Source organism: Sciurus vulgaris (assembly GCF_902686455.1).
Source record: "Sciurus vulgaris genome assembly, chromosome: 2".
NCBI lineage: Eukaryota > Metazoa > Chordata > Mammalia > Rodentia > Sciuridae > Sciurus > Sciurus vulgaris.
In genome coordinates, this window is record NC_136462.1 from 94,220,679 (window position 1) to 94,240,843 (window position 20,165).

Genomic DNA, 20,165 nt, shown 5'->3' on the forward strand with positions numbered 1-20,165 from the left:
CATCAATTGAAGGGCATCTAGGTTGGTTCCACAATCTGGTTATTGTGAATTGAGCAGCTATGAACATTGATGTGGCTGCATCACTGCAGCTGATTTTAAGTCCTTTGGGTATAGGCCAAGGAGTGGGATAGCTGGGTCAAATGGTGATTCCATTCCAAGTTTTCTAAGGAATCTCTATTAGTGCTTTCCAGAATGGCTGTACTAATTTTCAACTCCACCAGCAATGTATGACTGTACCTTTCATTTAGAGACAGGGTCTTGCTGAGTTGCTTAGTCCTCACTAAGATGCTGCTGCTGGCTTTGAACTTGTGATCCTTCTGCCTCAGCCTCCCAATTATAAGCAAGCACCACTGCACCTGGCAACTCCACCTCCACTGCTTTTTTTTTTTTTTTTTTGGTACCGGGGATTGAACTCAGGGGCACTCAACCACTGAGTCACATTCCCAGCCCTATTTTGTATTTTATTTAGTGACAGGGTCTAACTGAGTTGCTTAGTGCCTTCCTGCTGCTGAGGTTGGTGTTGAACTTATGATATTCCTGCCTTAGCCTCCTGAGCCACTCCACTGCTTCTTAAACTTCATGAAGTTGCATGCCTTTGCAGATTCTCAGTTTATTTTCATTTCTAATGTATCAATAATTTTTTTAAAAAGCATAAACAGAGTTCCCTGGCAGAAGGATGTCCACTTTCATAAGACCCACTTTACCTCTGCTGCTGAGAATTCAGCTCTCCACATCAGTTTCCACCAATGTGAGTTGCATAAAAAGGATCTTGATACCTGGCCAAAGTTAACATTATGGAATTCGGCAGATCCCTAGAAGTTTCCAAAATGGCCTATTAGGGTATGCGATCAATGGTATCACCTTTCCAGTAATTAATAAGGAATGTGCCTCATAGTCTATGTTCCTCAGTGAAAAGCAAAGACATTTATTTGCTATATTTTATTCTAATCACCTGTCAAAATATCTTCTAGGCAGAATACTGGTAAAAGAAAAAAAATTAAATAGACTTTTAGGTTTGAGATTTATAACTGAGAAGTGTAGTGTTCTAGCTAAAAATGCTAATAGTAGTAATGTGATCATTCATTCTGCTAAAACAGACAAAAAGCTCTTTCACTATGAATATATTAAACTTTGGTGAAATACCATGAACAGGACTAATTAGTGTTTCATAGTATATTTAATGTGATAGAATGCAGATAAGGATAGGCAGGTTCCCTTTCCCCAGCAACATTTAAGAGAAGGAAACTTTCAATCAACAACCAAATTATGACCTGTTTCAATTTTCTCATTCTTGTTCTAGGTTGGTCCCCAGACACATAACTTAAAGCTTTCCAAGACAAAAGGAGTGCCTGTCAGATGGATTTTTTTGTTTTCTTAAATGAAACCTAAGAAATCTCACAACTGAATTCTAGATTTTGTAGTTATTACCCCATTACCTTTAGATAAATTTGAAAGGTCATATTTCAATCTAACTGGAAATTTAACATAAGTTTAAAACAATGGAAAGAGATTTTTATTGAAATGCTATTACAGTAGTTATATTTGCCACTTTATACATATGTAATTAAAGATCACTACATCTGGCTGAACTGTGGCATTAGCGAAGGAAGTAGGATGAGCAAATGTGTTTGTGCTACAAGATCACTTGGATCTTTTCAATCGGCTGAAATGTACACAAATATTTATGGCCAAAGATCTAATAAAGACTATTTCATTCTGAATTTCACATACAGAGGATAAATAGTTTTGGTTTTAAGGGCTAACAAATACTAAAAGAAAAATATTAAACGGAAGAAGACAAAATGATTGTCAAGTTTTGATAGTATTAAAACACATGAAAACTGTTTACATTTAAAAACAATAGTAAAATGCCAAAGCTAGAGGTTTTCAAGGTTCATATGAAAACTACTGGAGTCCTTCTTTAATATTTTCCATAGTAGTACATTATTCTTTCCATAACATTTCCTATAATTTGTGATTATATTTGTGTTTATGTACATTCATTACTTTTTGTCTCCCCATCCAATTATTCATTCATTCAACAGGAACTGTTAGGCAATAATTCAGTGAATGAATAATAATTTGCCTCAACTATGTACACTGCATACAACTGAAGCATGTTTTCATGGGTGTTGCATAAATGTACTGGACTATCACAACTATTAGTTTTGCTAATGCTACGATGCCAATAACAAGTATATTTCACTTAAATTACATTAACACTTGTCTTTCTATTGCGTCAAAGAACTATATACACTATTGCAAACATATAAAGTTGTGTTTCAGAGGTCTATAAAAATGAATAGAGAATAGAGATGCATCCTCTCTTCCATTTCCTTTTATGGTATTTCTATTCTCTACCTTCCAATGGAAGACAGGAAGAAAACAAGGAAAAAGAGTGGGTTCTACTGGATTTGCCTAAGACTTCCAAACTAGCATTTGCATTTCAACTTAGTCACAGAGGTCTCTCCTGCCCTTAGACTGACGACATGCCCTTAGACTGACGACATACAGGATTTTTGGTGGTCCACTGTCACTACCAAAGGGCCAAGCTAAACACCAGAGTCTGTCTTTGGATCCTCTCACTTTTTATTCTAAATAGTATCTTCTACTCCTGCCTTCTTACCATTCTCCCTACACCACACCCATGGTGCCAAGTATCCTCAAGTTGATGATGGCTAGTCGATGTTGACCAATTCAGTTATGTCTTCCTTCTGCTTCAATAAAAACTCCCATTTCTAGGAAGATCTAGAACTATTCTTTTCTTATAAAAGTTCATATGATGTGGTTAAAGTTCCAATAAGATATGAATAATTAGTAGACATAACTCTTCTCATGGGTAGGAGGAAGCTGTTAAAATGAATCACGACTAGGAAGAAGAGATTATGAGTTTTTTTTTTTTTTTTTTTTTTTTTGGCTGTGGGTATGAGGGAAGTTTTTTAGCTGAATATTTTCTGCTCCTTTAACATTAGGGGATAAAATAACAAATTGTGTGGGACTAGCAATGCAACCTTATACCTGCTCTGAGATGACACGTTATCTAGCCAGATCTGTCCAAGGTCTTTGGCTCAGTACACACTGCTATAAAAGACTTCTATACTGTCACTGCCATTAACCTAGGTTGATGAGCTCCATTACCATAGCACAGATATTGCATTTTATTCCAAATATAAAACAACTCTGCTTACTACAGTCCTCACATGATCACAATCTTTAATCAGTGCAATATCTTCAGCCCAAGATCTGGAAGAAAAGTCACATAAATTAAGTCAAATTACTTTCATAATCCACAAAGGACAGAAGCAGAAAGCAAGAAAGCAAGCAAAGGAAAGGGGCTGTTCTCTTCAGAATGCTATTTCTCCTATTCCTATTTCTATTCCTCCTGAAGATTTATGAGATTCCTCCTATTGTGATTTCATTAAGTTCTAAGTTTTATTAGCTCCCAAAAAAAGATGGCATAAAATAAATTGGATCAAATAAATCCAGACACTTAGAAATAACTCATATTTGGCTCCTATCCTGGCTCCTATCCTATAAAAACTGCTATTACAGTTCATTGAAAAGAAATAAAAAAGAATTTTACATCATCTGTGATTCACATGAAGAAAAAAAGAGAAGCAATGAAATAAAACTGACTCCTAGAGCAGCCTACAAATCTAAAAATATCTCTCCACCTTGAATGAATGATTTTTGTTAAAATAAATTTTGTTACATTGCCAAAAAGTTCAAAGATGTAAGAGTAAAAAAAAACACATCTTTAAAACTGTTATTTAATCGTCAGGGTGAATCATCTTACTTCTCTCCTACAACCTTGCTGAGATAATTATGTGGAGACAGTAAGCACTCTGATAAGAGGGAGAAGGGAGGGGAGGCCATTTTGGAACAGGACATTTTGAGATATGAAAAACCTAGCAGGTAAAAGTGGGAAGGAAACGTAGAAGACTAGAACTTTTACTGGGAATTTAGTGCCACATTAGCTGCTTTATAAACCTTACCACTCATTTATTATTCATAATTCTGCAATATGGGCATTATCAACCCTATTTTACAGAGTAAACTCCTACTTAGATAACTCACTCTCCAAAAGGACATATAGATTTCAGATATTAACCAAAGTCGTGACTACAAAGTTCAAAAGTGATAAGTACCAAATGAACAAATAGGACTAGCATCTCACTGAGATAAGACAAAAATTCCCTTCTGATTAAATCCTTCCTGTACCCAAAAGGACCTACAAGTCAGGTTGTACCATCTAGCTATTGTATGCCAACAATTAAAAGTTTATAATTAGTCTGTGAACATGGCCAGTTTTAGAATTAGAGATTTAATTTACATCAACACAAATTACTTTTGAGGATCGGAAACTATTTGTTCCATAGCTTTCATGGTCTTATTTACTCAGCTTGAATATGCAATGATTTGATTAATAATCTCCTATAAAGAACTTATTATTACCAGACTCACAGTGTTATTACCTCTTCCTGTCCCTGCTTAACTTGTGGTCTAGAAGGAGACATATTTTCATAAAAAGAGAAAAGAAATAAGAAATGCTGTCAGGGCTGGGTGCAGTGGTGCACACCTGTAATCCCAGTGGTTCGGCAGGCTGAGATAGGAGGATCCTAAGTTCAAAGCCAGCCTAAGCAATGGTGAGGCACTAAGCAAATCAGTGGGACCCTGTCTCTAAGTAAAATAAAAAAAAAAAAAAAATAGGGCTGAGGATGTGGCTCAATAGTTGAGTGACCCTGAGTTCAATCTGTGGCACCCTGCCTACCCCCCCACCAAAAAGAAATGCTGTTAGGCATGTATGAACTGTTATAACACAAAAAGGAAACAAACTAAGAGATTGATATTACCATATCTATCATTCACAGACCCAAACTCTTCTTTGTATAAATCCAAAATCAGTAAATAAAATAGGGGCAATTTCATTATAAAACCAATTCTTCATTACATATTATATATTACTTGCTTTACAAGACTTCATTCATTGATAATTTATACATTAATTTCAGGAAATATATCTATATGTCTATCACAGCTTCTATATACCTTTACATGTATACTATGCTTTTAATAAATATCACTAGCTAGTCTGAATTAGATGTATCAGTTGTAATTTGACAGTATTATAAGTGAATATTAAAAACTCTTAGCTGGGCACGGTGATGCATCTCTGTAATCCCAAGGACTTGGGAGGCTGAGACAGGAGGAGTGCAAGTTCAAAGTCAGCCTCAGCAACACAGTAAGCCCTAACGAAGCAACTTAGTGAGAACCTGTCTTAAAATAAAAAAAATAAAAAGGGCTTAGAATGTAACTCAGTGGTAAAGTACTTCTGGGTTAATCCAAACAGACCAACCCTCCCTTTATTACAGAAGGAGAACTGATGTCATGGTAAAACTAGTTACTCTATATCAACTAAACAAAAGAAGACCAGAAACTGAATCTCCAGTTCCTCATTTTAGTATTTTATGTAATAAAAGCTATCTTTGGGTTACTAAAGAAACAAATTTTTTTCTTCCTCACTCCAGACCATTTGAAGGAGCTGGAAGTCTACTGTAAGCAGTACTTAATCCTATGAAGCTAATTCTCTGTAAAGAAAATTCCAGATTCAGTTTCTAAACTGCACAAGGAACTGATGCAGAAGAGAGAAAACAAATGTAACAACATGTGTCACTGTCACTGTTTTACTATCAAGTAAAACAGTACTACCAAGAACTGTCTCTTCAATTTCCTTCATTTCTACCTTCATAAGAAACATTCTAATCATTCTTATGTGGGCGAGAACCCATTATCTTTTTACTTAAAAACTATTCACAGGCATAAATCAGTAGCAGAATGTTTAGGAACTTAAAAGAAACCAAAGTTAAGAGTAGAGGCCAACAGGAAGTTCTCTTGCTTGCTTCCATTGGGCTCACAGCATTTCTGTTCTCAACCTATTTTGTCCCATCATCCCAGATGTGGAACACCTATAAAAAACTTAAATTGAGCAACAGATATACCACTTAAGGTAATTTGGAAATGATTATTGTTTTTAGAAATCTACTCTTGAGAAAAGTAACAGGTGAATGATTAGAAAAAAATAAATTTCATATATATGAAAAATATTTACATATGACATATAAATGTTAAGGATATATAAATATATATAAAGGATATAAACTTTACATTTTGATTCCAACCTATTTTAATGCACTTGTGTCAATTTTTTTGAATTAGTCACAAAATTAAAAACTTGGGATCTAATGAATTAATAAAAAACATAAACTCCATCTTATCTCTAGCACCTAAAATCATGAATGTGATTTGTAACCATATTATGATGAAATTTAACCCAAAATTTAAAGATTGGATAATCTATAGTTTATAATAGCCTTTCTATACATATATATATTTCTTGTAAGTCTTGAATTCACTTTATTTTCTTCCAGAGAAGAATAAATGAAGCTGATTAAAGAATAAATGAAGGTTGCTTTTGAAGTGCTAGGCACTATTCTAAGTGCTTTACAAATATCAACTCATTTAATAACTTAATAACTCTATGAGATAGGCACTATTATTACTCTCCTCTTATAAATAGGAAATAGAGACACAAAGATGTTAGGTAACTAGCCCAAAGTTACACTGGTAGAAAGCAAGGGAGCCAAGACTTGAGTCAAACCAGTGGTCTCTTTGTTGCCTTTTATGGGTACTTGTAACTGATTGTAACGATACAATCAGTTGGGTACAATGGTGTTTGCCTGCATGTAATCCCAGTAATTCAGGAGGCTGAAGCAGGAGGACTGTAAATCTAAGCCAGCCTCTGTAACTTAGTGAGACCCTCTCTCAAAATGAAAAATAAAAAAGGCTGGAATTTAGTTTAGTGAAAGAGCCTCTGGGTTTAACTACTAATACTGGGACATAAGTATAATCCAATCAAAAGCCTGCAAGAGAAAGTGATCTTTTAAAGTGAAAAATATACCCATATAACAGAACTAAAATGATAATTACAATTAAACTATGCCTTGATAATTACTAATGTATAATGTCAAGAGTGAATTTGGTTCTTCGATACAGAAATAACTTTCTAAAAAATCTAGTTTAATTTTCTGCTTCCTCATGTAGAATCCCAAGGTAATATATTGTATGTGATTATTAGTCAAAAGAAGCAAAAGAATTCTAATTTTATCTGAATAATTAAGTGGTCATTCTTTCTATAAGTTCTGAACTTTTAAGTCAGAAGTTTCTATGCACTTCTGAGTATAAAGTGATCTTCAGGAGGTAGAGCTCTAAAGATATATTGCCTCCAGGTCTGAAACTGGGGATACAGCATGTTCCTTTTTTCATAAGAAGGAGCACTGAGGAGCAGAATATGAACACATAAAATTATATGCTTATATTTTCCAAAGGAAATGTTGAAAGGACAGGCCAAAAATGAATCCAAATGGCTTACTAACATGGAGTGGGGCAGGAGGATAGGGTGGAAGGGACAGAATGATACTGTCTTCCCTTAGTAAATTTTGTATGGTTTACATATTTAACAAGAATAATTTAACAACAAAAAAATCCCAACCTCTTTTCAACCCTTCATGTCATTCAAAACAAAAAACAATTCAGTCACAATAACAACAAATCAGGAGTTTCTCAGGGGTACTTTCTGCAGTGTTCTTCTGGACCTAAATCTCAAAGCACTGGAATTAGAGGTCACAAGAGCTGCACTGTTTAACTGTGTGCAATGTAAGCATACTCCCCTTCCCAGAGCTTCAAATTATTAATGACATAACTGTGTTTTGTGAAACTCAGAACACCAACTGCTTTTTTTAAATAATGATTTTTTAGTTGTAGGTGGATACAATATTTTTATTTTATTTATTTATTTTTATGTGGTGCTGAGGATCAAGCCCAGTGCTTCATACATGCGAGGCAAAAGCTCTACCACTGAGCTACCACCCCAGTCCATACGCCAATTGCTTTTGTTTATATCTTTGTTCATCAAATTCTATATATCTCTGTGTCTTCTGAGTCCCCCCACCACAATCAACATACTTATTTTCTTCCATTATTTCCACCATTACTTTATAGAACAGAATAAGTGAAATAAGGTCTATATCTAGATATAGACTCATAAGCATTTGTAATACAAAAAGAAGACCCCAAAAGTGCTCTTTTAGTGTGAAGCTTGAGTACCTTCCTACCTCTGGAAAATACTTACCTATCTATATCTTTCATAATTCTTTAATTATTTTTAGATGATTTTGAAAAATTGAGATAAAATTCATAAAGCATAAAATTCACTATTTTAAATATTTAAACTATTTCAATAGTTTTAAATACCTGTATGAGGTTATGTAACATCACCATTATCTAATTCTAAAACATGCTCATCACCCCTATAAGAAATCCCATCCCACAGTTACTCCCTTTTATTTATTTATGTAGTTTTTTTTCTGAGCTGGGGACTGAATCCAGGGCCCCACACATACTAGTGCTCTATCACTGAGAAACATTCCCAGTCCTTTCTATTTTTTATTTTGAGATAGGGTTTCACTAAGTTGTCTGGGCTAGCCTTGAATTTGTAATCCTCCTGTCTTAGCTTCCAGAGTAGCTGAGATTACAGGTGTGCATCACAGTGACTGGCTCCCTTTTATTTTTGAATATGTATTTTCTGAGATTCTTAATAGCAGGCTGGCTTGTGGACCTTGCACACTCTTATAGTTTTAAATGTTCTTCTTCTATTTCCATCCTTTCTATATTCTGGAGACTTTCTTGACTTTATTTTCTGTCTTACTACTGAAAAACATTCTGAGTATGTTAATAAGATAATTTTGTACAGTAGCTGACAGTGCTGAGGGTGGGATGCCAGGTAACTTCCCAACCTGAAGACCTAGATAGCTTCTTGAATATCATTATTCAGGTACAGTATCAAGTTTTGCACTAGAAGACAGAATGACTAAATAAGAACTAGATACTGAGTGAAGATTAGGCTAAAAAGCAACAAAGATGATGATGGACTGATTGATCTATTAACCAAGAGTATAGGGGTCCCTACAAAATAAAACTACCAGATATTAACTCTGGTTCTTTAAGACAGTTTTTGCTGAATATAAAGTTAATGGCAACTTTTGAATTCTATGCAAATGATATCTGTATATAATAGTTCAGGCAATAATTTTATACATATGTTCAAAATAAGTAAAAAATGGTAAAAAGGCAGAGCTGTATAGATAACAATGTATGATACTGAGTCCTCTTAAACATTAATATCTATTCAAATTGGCAATAAAAATGAGTACATTTTCAGGATTATGTTGACACATGGCTGAAACAAAGGTCAGAAACAGTGTATATTGTACTTATTATAATAATGCTCAAAATCTAGGCTTCAGTAGCTTTGGCTGAAATTCCTAAAGTGAAAGGGAAAAGCTAATGCTCATTAGTGAGTTAAACTTATATCGTTATTTATTTTTTTTAACCCATATGGCTTTTCTTGGCTCAATAAAATAAAAGTGAATTTTTTTTCAACATCTTCAAGACAGAGGGAACAACATTTGAAAATTAACGATCACCCTATAATTTTAAATGTGTGTAGCTGACTGGGATAAATATACTTTGGAAAATAAGGTTTTTTTGTTGTTCCATTTTTTTGGGGGATGGGTACTGGGGATTGAACTCAGGGGCACTTGACCACTGAACCACATCCCAGCCTTATTTTGTATTTTATTTAGATACAGGGTCTCACTGAGTTGCTTAGCTCTTCGCTTTTGCTGAGGCTGGCTTTGAACTCGTGCTCCTACTGTCTCAGTCTCCTGAGCTGCTGGGATTATAGGAGTGCACCAGGAAGATAAGTTTTTGAATAAGTATCACTGATCTATTTTCATTTGCTTTGTTCAAACAATATATCACTGTAAAGATTTTGATTAAGCAGGGTTACAGTTTGTTGTGGTTTTACCATAAAATCTTATACCAAAAGAAACACCAGTTACCTACCTAAGCGATGAAACCCAAAGGTGAATCTTCTGGTTGGTGACTTTGAAGAGAGCCACAAAGCAAGCAGGGTAAGTATGATGGCACTTAGATCAGTTAACATATGTAGCGCATCTGTCATAATTGCTAGGCTATTTGCAATGTATCCACCTTAGAATAAAGGAGAAATGAAGAAACAAGTTAATTAAAAAATGTAAGTAAAACTGAATTATTTAACATCCTACAATACAAACTGTGAACTAAAATCTTTATCCTGTACAATTAAATCAATGTATCCTGAATTTTATACAAAACATTAAATACATATACAGTTGTTCTTTGGTATCATGGAGGACTGGTTTCAGTACCCCTTGTTTATAAAATCTGTGCATGTTTAAGTCCCTTATATAAAATGATGTAGCATTTGCATATAACTTACACATATTCTCCTGTATGCTTTAAATCATCTCTAAATTATTTATAACACCTAATACAATGTAAAAGCTATGTACATAATTACACTGTAGTTGGGTATGGTGGCCCACACCTGCAAATCCAGCAACTTGGGAGGCCAAGGTAGGAGGATCACAAGTTTGAGGTCAGCCTCAGCAATTTAGTGAAGTCCTGAGCAACTTAGTAAGACTGTTTTAAAATTTTAAAAAACTGAAAGGTCTTGGGGATGCAGCTCAGTGGTAAAGTGCCTTTAGGTTCAATCCCAGTACCAAAGACAAGAGAAAAAAAAATTAGTTATATTGTATTGTTTACAAAGTAATGACAAGGAAAAAAGTCTGTATTCAGTAGAGATACAACTAAAAAATTACGTTAAATTCACAGTTGGTTGGATGGGAACCCATGGATACAGAGGCCCCCTATACAGATTTCTATTGATAAAGTTCAGTTGTATTAACAGATTCTCCAAGGAGTCCATGACATTAAAAAAGTTAAGAACCACTAAATTGGCAGCAAACATATAAGGAAAAAGTCTTTTAGCAACGCAGCTTTTGCTCATTCTACTAATTCTACTATTAGTGAATTAATAACTGTAATGTATAAATATCACAATAAAGCTGAAGAAAAGGTATCATGTTACTTTGTTCAGGAAGTTGAACATTAAATGAAACTGAAGAAACCCACAAAATATACAACACAAAAGATAAAAATTAACTGATTCCTGTCAGGCATGGTGGCACATGCCTATAACCCAAGCAACTTGAGAGGCTGCAGTAGGAAGATCTCAAGTTTGAGGTAAGCTACCTCAACAACTTAGCAACATCCTGTCTCAAAAAATAAAATAAAATAAATTTTAAAAAAGGGCTAGCATATAGCCCAGTGGTTAAGTGCCATTCGATTAAACCCCTAGAACCACCCTCCCAAATGAACTGATTCCCTTGAATATGGATAGAAATGTCTCAAAACAGAGGAAGAAAAGGTAGTATTTAGAAAACATATTCTAATTGATGGAATGTACAGGCAAAACATTGTTTCCATGTACGGTTTGAATATCCCCACCAAAGCTTATGTTGAAATTTATTCCCCATTGGGAGGTATTAAGAGGTGGGGAACTTAACTTGACCTTTGGGAGGTTGTTATGGTTAAATGAATACAGAAATGGGTCCCTATTTCAAAATGAGTATGGATTTTATAAGAGGAAAAATCTGAGGACTCTATGTCTCACCAAGTGATACCTGGCACTGCTCTATGACTTTGAAAAGAAGGACATTATCAGATGTGGCCAACTGGTCTTGAATTTCCCAGTCTTCAACATATGAACCTTTATTCTTTAGAAATTTGCCTGTGGTTTCAGTGATAGCAACAGAAAATGAATTAAAATCCTAATAGATAATAGGTTTGGTACTATCTGAAGTTTCAGACAGCATACAACCCTCTTGGATAAGGGGAGATTACTATATTTGAGTTTTACTGTATTTTAATCTTTTTTTTTTTTAACTTTTCTCTCCTATTATCCATCATTTTTACCTTACTCTGACAGAGTACCTTAATTCATCTCCTATGAAGTTTATAAAGTTCTATTATATTTTTATTGCTCAAAACCTCTTTTCCTTATCCTCAATTTCTTCATTAAAGCAGCCTGTTCTTGTTTCTTGGACACATGTGCTTCTGATATCTTTGAGGATACTAATTATATAATTATACAACTATAACTGAATGGTTCTTGAACAGGTTTTAACTGGCTTTCCTTATTTTAGCCACCTTGACACACACTTCCAGATATCTAGTACAACCAATTCTGGGCCTACTTAGGTTTCTCTAGCATAGTAGTTCTCAAATGTGGTCTTTCAAATGTGGGTAGGAAAAGCATTCCCTGGGATTTGATAGAAATTCAAATGCTCCCAGGCCCCTCTGAGGATGGGGCCCAGTATTGTATACCCCAAGTTCTTTGTGTGATTCTGATGTACAGTAAAGCTTGAGAAACCATTAACCCAAGAGTAAACTGGGCTGGTTCTCAGCCTTCCCCACTGCAGGCTTTCTTGGGTCTCTTATGTCAGTTACCTTTTTATGTGTTTCCTTCCCAGGTTCCAAAATTTTTGTTGCCATTTTCTCCTTTCCAGTATTCGCCCTCTGTGTGGATTTATACTTTTTTTTTTTTTTTCCAAATCCCTTTATTGCAGTTTAAGAGAGGCTTTGGGATGGAGCAAAATTAAAAGAATGAGTTCAATTTGCTATCTTTATCTGGGAGTTTATTTGTGTTCACTATGGTGTTTTCATTTTTAATAAAAATTCTGTTGTAAAAATAACAACTCTCTTACCAAATCCTGTAGATATCTTAGTCCTCATCTAATTAGACAATTTCAATCTATTTATTTTCTCTATGATTTATGGCAATCCACTCTTATCCTCTCAAGGGATATATTCCAAGATTCCCAGTGGATGCCTGAAACCTTGGATAGTGCCAAATCCTACATACACTGGTTTTTAAATACATATGCATAATAAAGCTTATAATTTAGAAAAAAAAGATGAGCAATAACTCATAATAAAATAGAACAATAACAATGTAGTATAATAAAAAGTTACATGTGGATACACTAGACAAAGGGATGATTCACATTCTGGGCAGGACAGAGCAACACTGCATGAGATTTCATCACAATACCCAGAACAGTGAGCAATTTAAAACTTATGAATTGTTTATTTCTGGAATTTTCCATGTAAATATTTTTGGACTGTGGTTGTAGTTAATTAAAATCATGGAAAGCAAAACCACAGAAAGTGAAACTGAGGACAAGGGGTGACTACAGTGTTCTCTTCTTGTGGATTTTGGGATACTTCTTTGCCTCTATCTCACTTCTAAGTTAGAGTATCCTCAAGATTTGGACTCTCTAGGTAACTTTACTCATTTCTGTGGCATCATATACTGCATCTCTCTCTACTTTGACCTCTCTTCTGAACCAGACTCATATTCAATAGCCCACTAGACATCTCCACTTGGCTATTCCAATACATATGAAGATGAACGTATCTAAAACAAACCTTGAGCCCATGCCCAAATCCTGCTCTGCATTTTATTCCTGTTTCGTAAATGATGCCTTTCCATACACTGAACTGCTTAGGTGAGAAACTTCAGAATCACTTTCTGACACTTCTTTCTCTTTAACCCCCACATCAAATCATCAGCCAGTTCTGTCAATGTTCCCTCTGGACTGTTTCTCAATCAGTACATTTTTTCTATATGTACTCTAGTCTAAACTGCTTATCTGGACCTCTGATAACAGTTTACTTACACCCATTCTTGTACCCTCCAATCCATTCTCCACATAACAGAGTAATCTTTTGAAAAAGTAAATACCATCATGTTGCTCTCCCACTCAAGCCCTTCACTGGCTTCCCATTGCATTTAGAATAAGAGCTATACTCATCTCATTCAAGGTGGCCTATCAGGACCTGCTTATCTGGTCCTGCTGCCTCTTTCCCACATGCTCACTACATTCCAGCCATACTGGCTCTCTTTTTAAGTTTCCCCTAAAGAAGTGAAGACTTTAGGACCTTTGTACATGCTGTTCTCTTTGCCTGGATAACTCCTACTATTCTTTTTTGGTTTAAATGTTACTTGGCTCATGCATAAACTATGTCCCACTGGTTACTATGTCTTATAGTACGTTGTTCTTTTTCTCCAGAGCACTTAAGACAATTTAATTTAAAATTTAGTCATGTTTATTCATTTAATGCTTCTCTTCTTCATTACATTAAATGCTTTAGATAGCAGAAGTTCTGATAGGTTTTCTGTCCATTATATATCTAGAACATGTAGCAGTGCCTGGTGTATAGTATATATTTAAAAAATACTTGCTGAATGAAGAAAGAATGGATGTTGCCCAGTGGCTTAGAGCAAGCTAGTAGCAAAGCCAAGATTCAAAATCAAGTCACCTCTTTCAGATCTTCAAATTACTTCATTTTTCATTATCACATACTTCCTACATGAGATGCTTTATTTCTAAGTTCTTTGAACACACTTTAATAAATTCCCTATTATAAAAACTTCTAAACAATATTCTGAATAGTTAATGTCTATCTTAAATATTATCATCGTTATTATTTAATAAGAGTCTCATATTTGAAAATCAAATCAGTATTTAAAAGGAAATACTGTGGCTTTCACTAAATTATAATTACCAAATTAGAGAGTTTCAAAATGGGAAGTCAGGCCAATTATATCTTAATGACTTTCACTTAGGTGAAATAAACTCTAAATTAATTTAAGGGGGGAAATTGTGGTTAATTATTTTAACTTCAAACATTAAATATTAACTTCAAAAATCACAAAGTTTGACTGTTTCAATATTCTTGTGTGAATTTGGGCAAATTACCAAATCTTAGTCTTTTGAGACTATGCCCCATCTGGCCACAGTTTCCCCTTATTTTTGAATTTCTTTTATAGCTTAAGCATTTATAATTATCTAACAGAGGAAAATTAATTCAACAAAAATTTAATTATTGAATGTCTGTGCCCATCACTGTTCTAGGTTCTGGGAATTCAGCCTGTATTTTAGTGTAGGTAGAGATATACTAAACAAGTAAATACACAAGATAATCTCAGATGCTGAGGGCTTGGAAGGCTGGAGATGATGAAGAAGACAAAGAATGATTTCCTTTAGTTTGTCAGAAAAAAGTCTCTCAGATGTTTTCTGAGATGAGTCAAGAATAATAAGAAATTAGTCAAGAAAAGATCTGGGAAAAGGAAATCCATATAAAGTTCTGATCTATTAATGGACCATGAAATTAGTTTAGCCTGCTGGGGCATAACTGAACAAATATTAGGACACATCACCTAAAATAAAATTTTTGTTTCAATTATACAAGTGTTTATATGCATGTGTATGTGTACATGTACATACGTACATATGTATGCATGCATGCCTCCACAAATCACAATGTTAAGTGGATTTCTTACTATTGAGAGGTCAGGAAAAAAGTCACTGAGGTATAGGATCCAACCAGTGTGAAGGCATTAAGGGTAGGGAAGAGCTATGTGAGTTCTGAGAAAAAAAAGATCAGTATGCCTGACGTTAACACTTTGGAGGAGTGGAATACAATGAGGTAGGAAATATATACAATTTTTCTATGTAGAGCTTTCAGCCAAGTGTTTTAAATCTGGACTACTAATTCTGTTCTCATCATGGTTCATCATAGGAGATAACATGAGAAGATCAGTTCCTTGCTTTAATGTCATTTTGTAAAAACTGTCACTAGGAGAAGTTGGCAATTACAGTTGGCCCTTCCTATCTGTAGGTTCTGTATCCTTAGATTCAACCAACAATGGATGGAAAGTATCTGAAAAAAAACAAAAGCAAACCTAACACTGCATCTGTACTCAACATGCACAGACTTTTTTCTTTTTTGTTAAGTATTCCATAAACAATATAGTATAACGTATATTTATATAGTATTTACATTGTACTTGGTACTATAAGTAAATTAGAGATGATTTAAAGTGTATGGGAGAATGTATGTAGGTTATATGCAAATAACTGCATCTTTTTATATAAGGGACTTGAGCATCTTCAGATTTAGGTGTTCAAGAGCAGTCCTGGAACCAATCTCCCTTGGAAATGGAGGGATGGCTATACACTACCCTGACAGTGAAAATAATCTCTTAAAAATTTATCTTATAGTGAAAATGTATTATTTGCAGTAATTAAACAAAAGAAGAAGAAAATCAAATTCATAGAATTGGTGGAGCACTCTGGTTCATTTCAGAGTATCCTTATAATGAAAAACTTTGTTAGTTGGTAATACTGAATTTTACAAATCCATTGGCTATAAATTAAAAAAGAAATGGTATAAAGAGACTGAGTAAGTCAAATGTGAAGAAAAAAAATCAAAAGTCTGGGATTGTGGATGCGGCTCTTCCATTAGCTACCAAAGTAGCCTCACAATTTATTCAATCCCTCTAGGCTTTCAGAATTTGTATGTGTGATTAAAAAGCTACAGCAGGTGTTCAATAACGTCCCTTAACACTGTAAAATTCTATGATCTTAAACATTTTATGATTCATTTGCTACTTTTAACGGTGCAAAAATTAACCTGGTGTTTTATCATTTTTTTTTTTTTTAAAGAGGAAGTTACACGATATACAATGAAGATAATGTCAACTTTACAGTAAATGGCATGGTGTCTGAAGAACTGGAAGATAAAGGCACAGTTAATTTGGGAGGTTTATGTTCTACTTAAGGCTGAACTGCCCTTTGGAATCCTGCCGCCTTTTCACATCATAAGATCAGTATCTTGATACATAGGAAACTTCCTGAAAAGAAAGTTTAAACCTCAGATCATGTGTAACCACCTACAGCCTGATAAAGACTCTCGAGGCAAAGTAAACAGAAAGTGAGTTGGCAACACAACTCACCTACAAGTTCTCCAATCATGAAAAGCAAGTAAAGGACGGCGGCAATGGTCAACCTGATTTTCACCTTTCTCTGCTTCAGTAACTCTCTCCGTTTGCTGCAGTTGTCACAGGGGTCCACCTTCAAACTCAGCTGACTGTTGGTCAAAGGTAAGTCCTGGTCCAATAAGGAATCATCGTCGGCCTGGAGGGCCGGGTGCGCCCCATTGATAGGCCTTTCTGGGGCTTCGGAGTCATCGTCGGCCACCACCACGCGAAGTTTATTAAACCGAGAAAGCCCCTGGTCGCCCACCTCGTCCGAGAAGTCAAAGGCGCTGGTGTCATTTAAGAACAGCGGCGCGTCGTCCTTCCTCAGCAGAGATTTGAGGCGCTTCCACGCGCCGGAGCCGGCCATGGCAGAGGCTGAGCGGAACGGCTGGGTGCAGGCGGCCGGCCGGCAGCCCCTACTTCACGGGCGCGCCGGTTCCCGAGGGCAGTGCCGCGCGTACCTCCCCATCCTGTGGAAAACGAAACACGTTACCAATTAAAGGCGCCCCAACACTGCCCACAAGTTCCGAAGCCGCGGACGACGGGGCGCAGGGCCGGTCCCCAGGCGCGGCCGGGGATCCGCGAGGGGGCGGCGCACCTACCTGGGGCGCCGCCGCGGGGCCGCTGCTCATCTCCCCGCCCCCGGCCGGCTCCGCGGGGCCGGCTCGCTCGGTTCCGAGCGGAGCCGTGCTCGCGCCTGCCGCGCCAGCCGCTCGAGACCAGCTCCCGGGTCCGACAGGCTCGGGGCCCGGCGCCGCGGCCGCCGCCTCTCTCCGCCCTGCGCGAGGCCGCGCGCGTGCGCCGGGAGAGGCGCGCGAGGGAGGGGTCGGCGCGAGGACACGCAGGCCCGCCGTGCAGCGCGGGGCGCCCGCGGGGGCGGGGCGGGACCCGCGCGCTCCGTGGCCCCTGCGCCTAGCGGCTCGCGCTGACAGGCTCCTGGTCTTTTGCGCTGCCTGAGCCCGGGCGGCAGTTCCCTGAGAGACCGCACTCTGGCCGCCCTTCCACTCCTGGAGGCTTGTGCGCACGGAGCTGGGGTCCGCAGGCCAAGAGGGTGGGTTCGAAAGATCCTGCCCGGAGCTGGGCGTTCCTACCTAGGGGTTCCACCCAAAATGTGTCTCAGGAGTCTCTGCTCCGATCTTGTCGTGGATGCTCCCCAGAAAACAAATTTAGTGCTCTCTTATTGGGTGGGAAGCCAAGCAGCTTTCCTCTCCTCGAGTTGTTTCCTTTCTGGCAAATTGACAAAATTTGCTGCACGGCCAGGTCAACTAGGCAAGCCTATATGGTCAACAGTTCTGTGCCCTGCCCTATGTTTACTATTATTTTTTTTTTTCCAGCAAATATGTGTTGTTCTCTTGTGTAATCTCTGCCACGTTCCTTTTGCCATTCAGATATTACAATATGTACAAAACCCAAGCCCAGATCTAGTAGCTGTTTGGCTTTTGGTTCTGTTTAACGAATAAAATAATAAATTCTGAGTAGTAGTTTCTGATTTAAACCTCACTTTTAAGGGCAAAATGGAAGGACAGTGATCTCCTCTTTCCCCCACAAAGTCTTGAAGATTCATAATCTAGGTTTTCTGTGTGGATTCTAGGGGGTTCAGTAGATCTTTAAAAGCTAAAATTTTTGAGTGTATTTTCCTTAGGGTTTTTTTTTTTTTTTAGGGAGGGCACTGGGGATTGAAGCCAGCGGTGCTTAACCACTGAGCCACACCACCAGCCCTTTTAATATTTCATCTGGAGTCAGGTTCTCGCTGAGTTGCTTAGGGCCTGGCTAAATTGGTAAGCCTGGCTTTGAACTCTGATCGTTCTTTCTCCGCCTCCAGAGCTGCTAGGATTATAGGCATGTGCTACCAGTGCCCTGCTTTTCCTTAGCTTTAATCATATTCTCAAGTAGACCTAAGACTTAAGTTTAAAACACTGCCAGGAGAATTCATTTTTTAGGTCAAGTTTCTAGCTTCTACTTGGAGTGGAATTGTAAGACCAACAACTCCTGTGTTTATGAATGTTGTGTTTTTACGATTGTCTATGTGTCTTTCCAAATTACAAGTCAGAAAAAATAAAGTCATATGAAACATTTTCCTCTGAAGGGTCAGTCAGATGACACCTTAGAATCTTCTGTGGCTCAAGAGCATGAGCACCAACTGCTTCTAAACTCCAGAGCAATCTCTCACTTTTTGAATGCTCAGTATATTCCCACAGAGCTATGATTATGGACTTAAGTCCATATGAAACCTGGACAGACACTCCATGATTCCAAAATCAGGAAGGAAAGAGTATTGCCAGAAATTTCACTAACCAGGATACTCTGATCTTAATCAGCTGAAGGAGGAGAGCTTTTTGGGGATGCTTTCCTAGCCCCAAATATCTTAATCCACCCAATTTTGGGAATAGGATTTTTAAAAAGAATTTCACTTTGTTTTTACTGTCTGAAATAGAGATGAATAAAGTAAAGATTTCAGGAGTGTTCTCATATTCTTTTCAGTATAACTTCTTCAAATGAGATTTCATTTAAGGGGATGGATGATTTCAAGAAAAGTTGAGGCAAGAGCATAAGTTGTTTTGTGTATTTAGTAAGTTTATTGAGGAGGGCTGCAGTTCTATATCCCACTGGGTTTTTACTATTTTGTCCACTGGGTCCTGGAGAGAGGGCTGGGAGGACAACAAAACTGTATGTGGTGATCCACAAATTCTGTGATAGCTCTACACCTCAACAAATGAAGCTTAATTCCTTTCATCTTGTTTGTGTGCTTCACTTAATAATAGTATATGACTTATAATGAATAGAATATGGCAAAAGTGACGGAGACTTACAAGACTAGGTCATAAAAGACATTGCAACTGCCTCCTTCTTCTCATTCTTGGATCACTTAAACTGGAAGAACTGGCTACCATATCTTAAGGAACTCAAACGGTACCATGAAAAAGCCCAGGTAAGGGGGAGCTGAGGCCTCCTACCAAGAGCCATATGAGTGAACCATATTGGAGGTGGACCCTTCAGCCCCAGCAAGGTTTTCAGAAAACTTGATTCACCCTGGGCAATGTTGACTGAAACCTCATGTGAGATCCTAGGCCAGAACCACCTGGTTATACTACTCTCAGATGACCCAAAGAAACTGCCTGATATAATAAAATGTTTATTGTTTTAAAATGATAAGTTCTGTAGTAATTTGATATACAGAAGTAGATAACTAATACACTATATATCAATCTTCCTCTACACTAGAAAAGACACTTATTATTTAATAACATGGGCTCTTGTTTCTAGTCCCACCCTGAGACTAATGACATGATTTTTATCCTTGAGCTTTAAAATAGGCTAAACAGACTCCTGTGAATAG

The 20,165-nt window shown here is 37.0% G+C and overlaps 1 protein-coding gene across 3 annotated transcripts in view; it reads right to left on the minus strand.

Annotated features, from left to right (window-relative positions):
* SLC30A4 (solute carrier family 30 member 4) overlaps positions 1 to 18,219 on the minus strand; it is a 31,142-nt gene extending 12,923 nt beyond the window's left edge. The window contains exons 1-4 of one of the 3 annotated variants that reach the window (XM_079127492.1): positions 17,431 to 18,219; positions 16,805 to 17,298; positions 9,964 to 10,110; positions 2,345 to 3,243 (exon numbers count right to left, since the gene is read on the minus strand). In XM_079127492.1, coding sequence (XP_078983618.1) covers positions 3,218 to 3,243; positions 9,964 to 10,110; positions 16,805 to 17,195 — 564 coding nt within the window. In that variant the 5' untranslated portion in view covers positions 17,196 to 17,298; positions 17,431 to 18,219 and the 3' untranslated portion in view covers positions 2,345 to 3,217. Of the gene's footprint in view, positions 1 to 2,344; positions 3,244 to 9,963; positions 10,111 to 16,804; positions 17,299 to 17,430 lie in introns of those variants that run through there. The other 2 variants (XR_013761902.1, XM_079127491.1) reach the window with 2 other exon arrangements.
* Between the last annotated feature and the right edge of the window lie 1,946 nt (positions 18,220 to 20,165).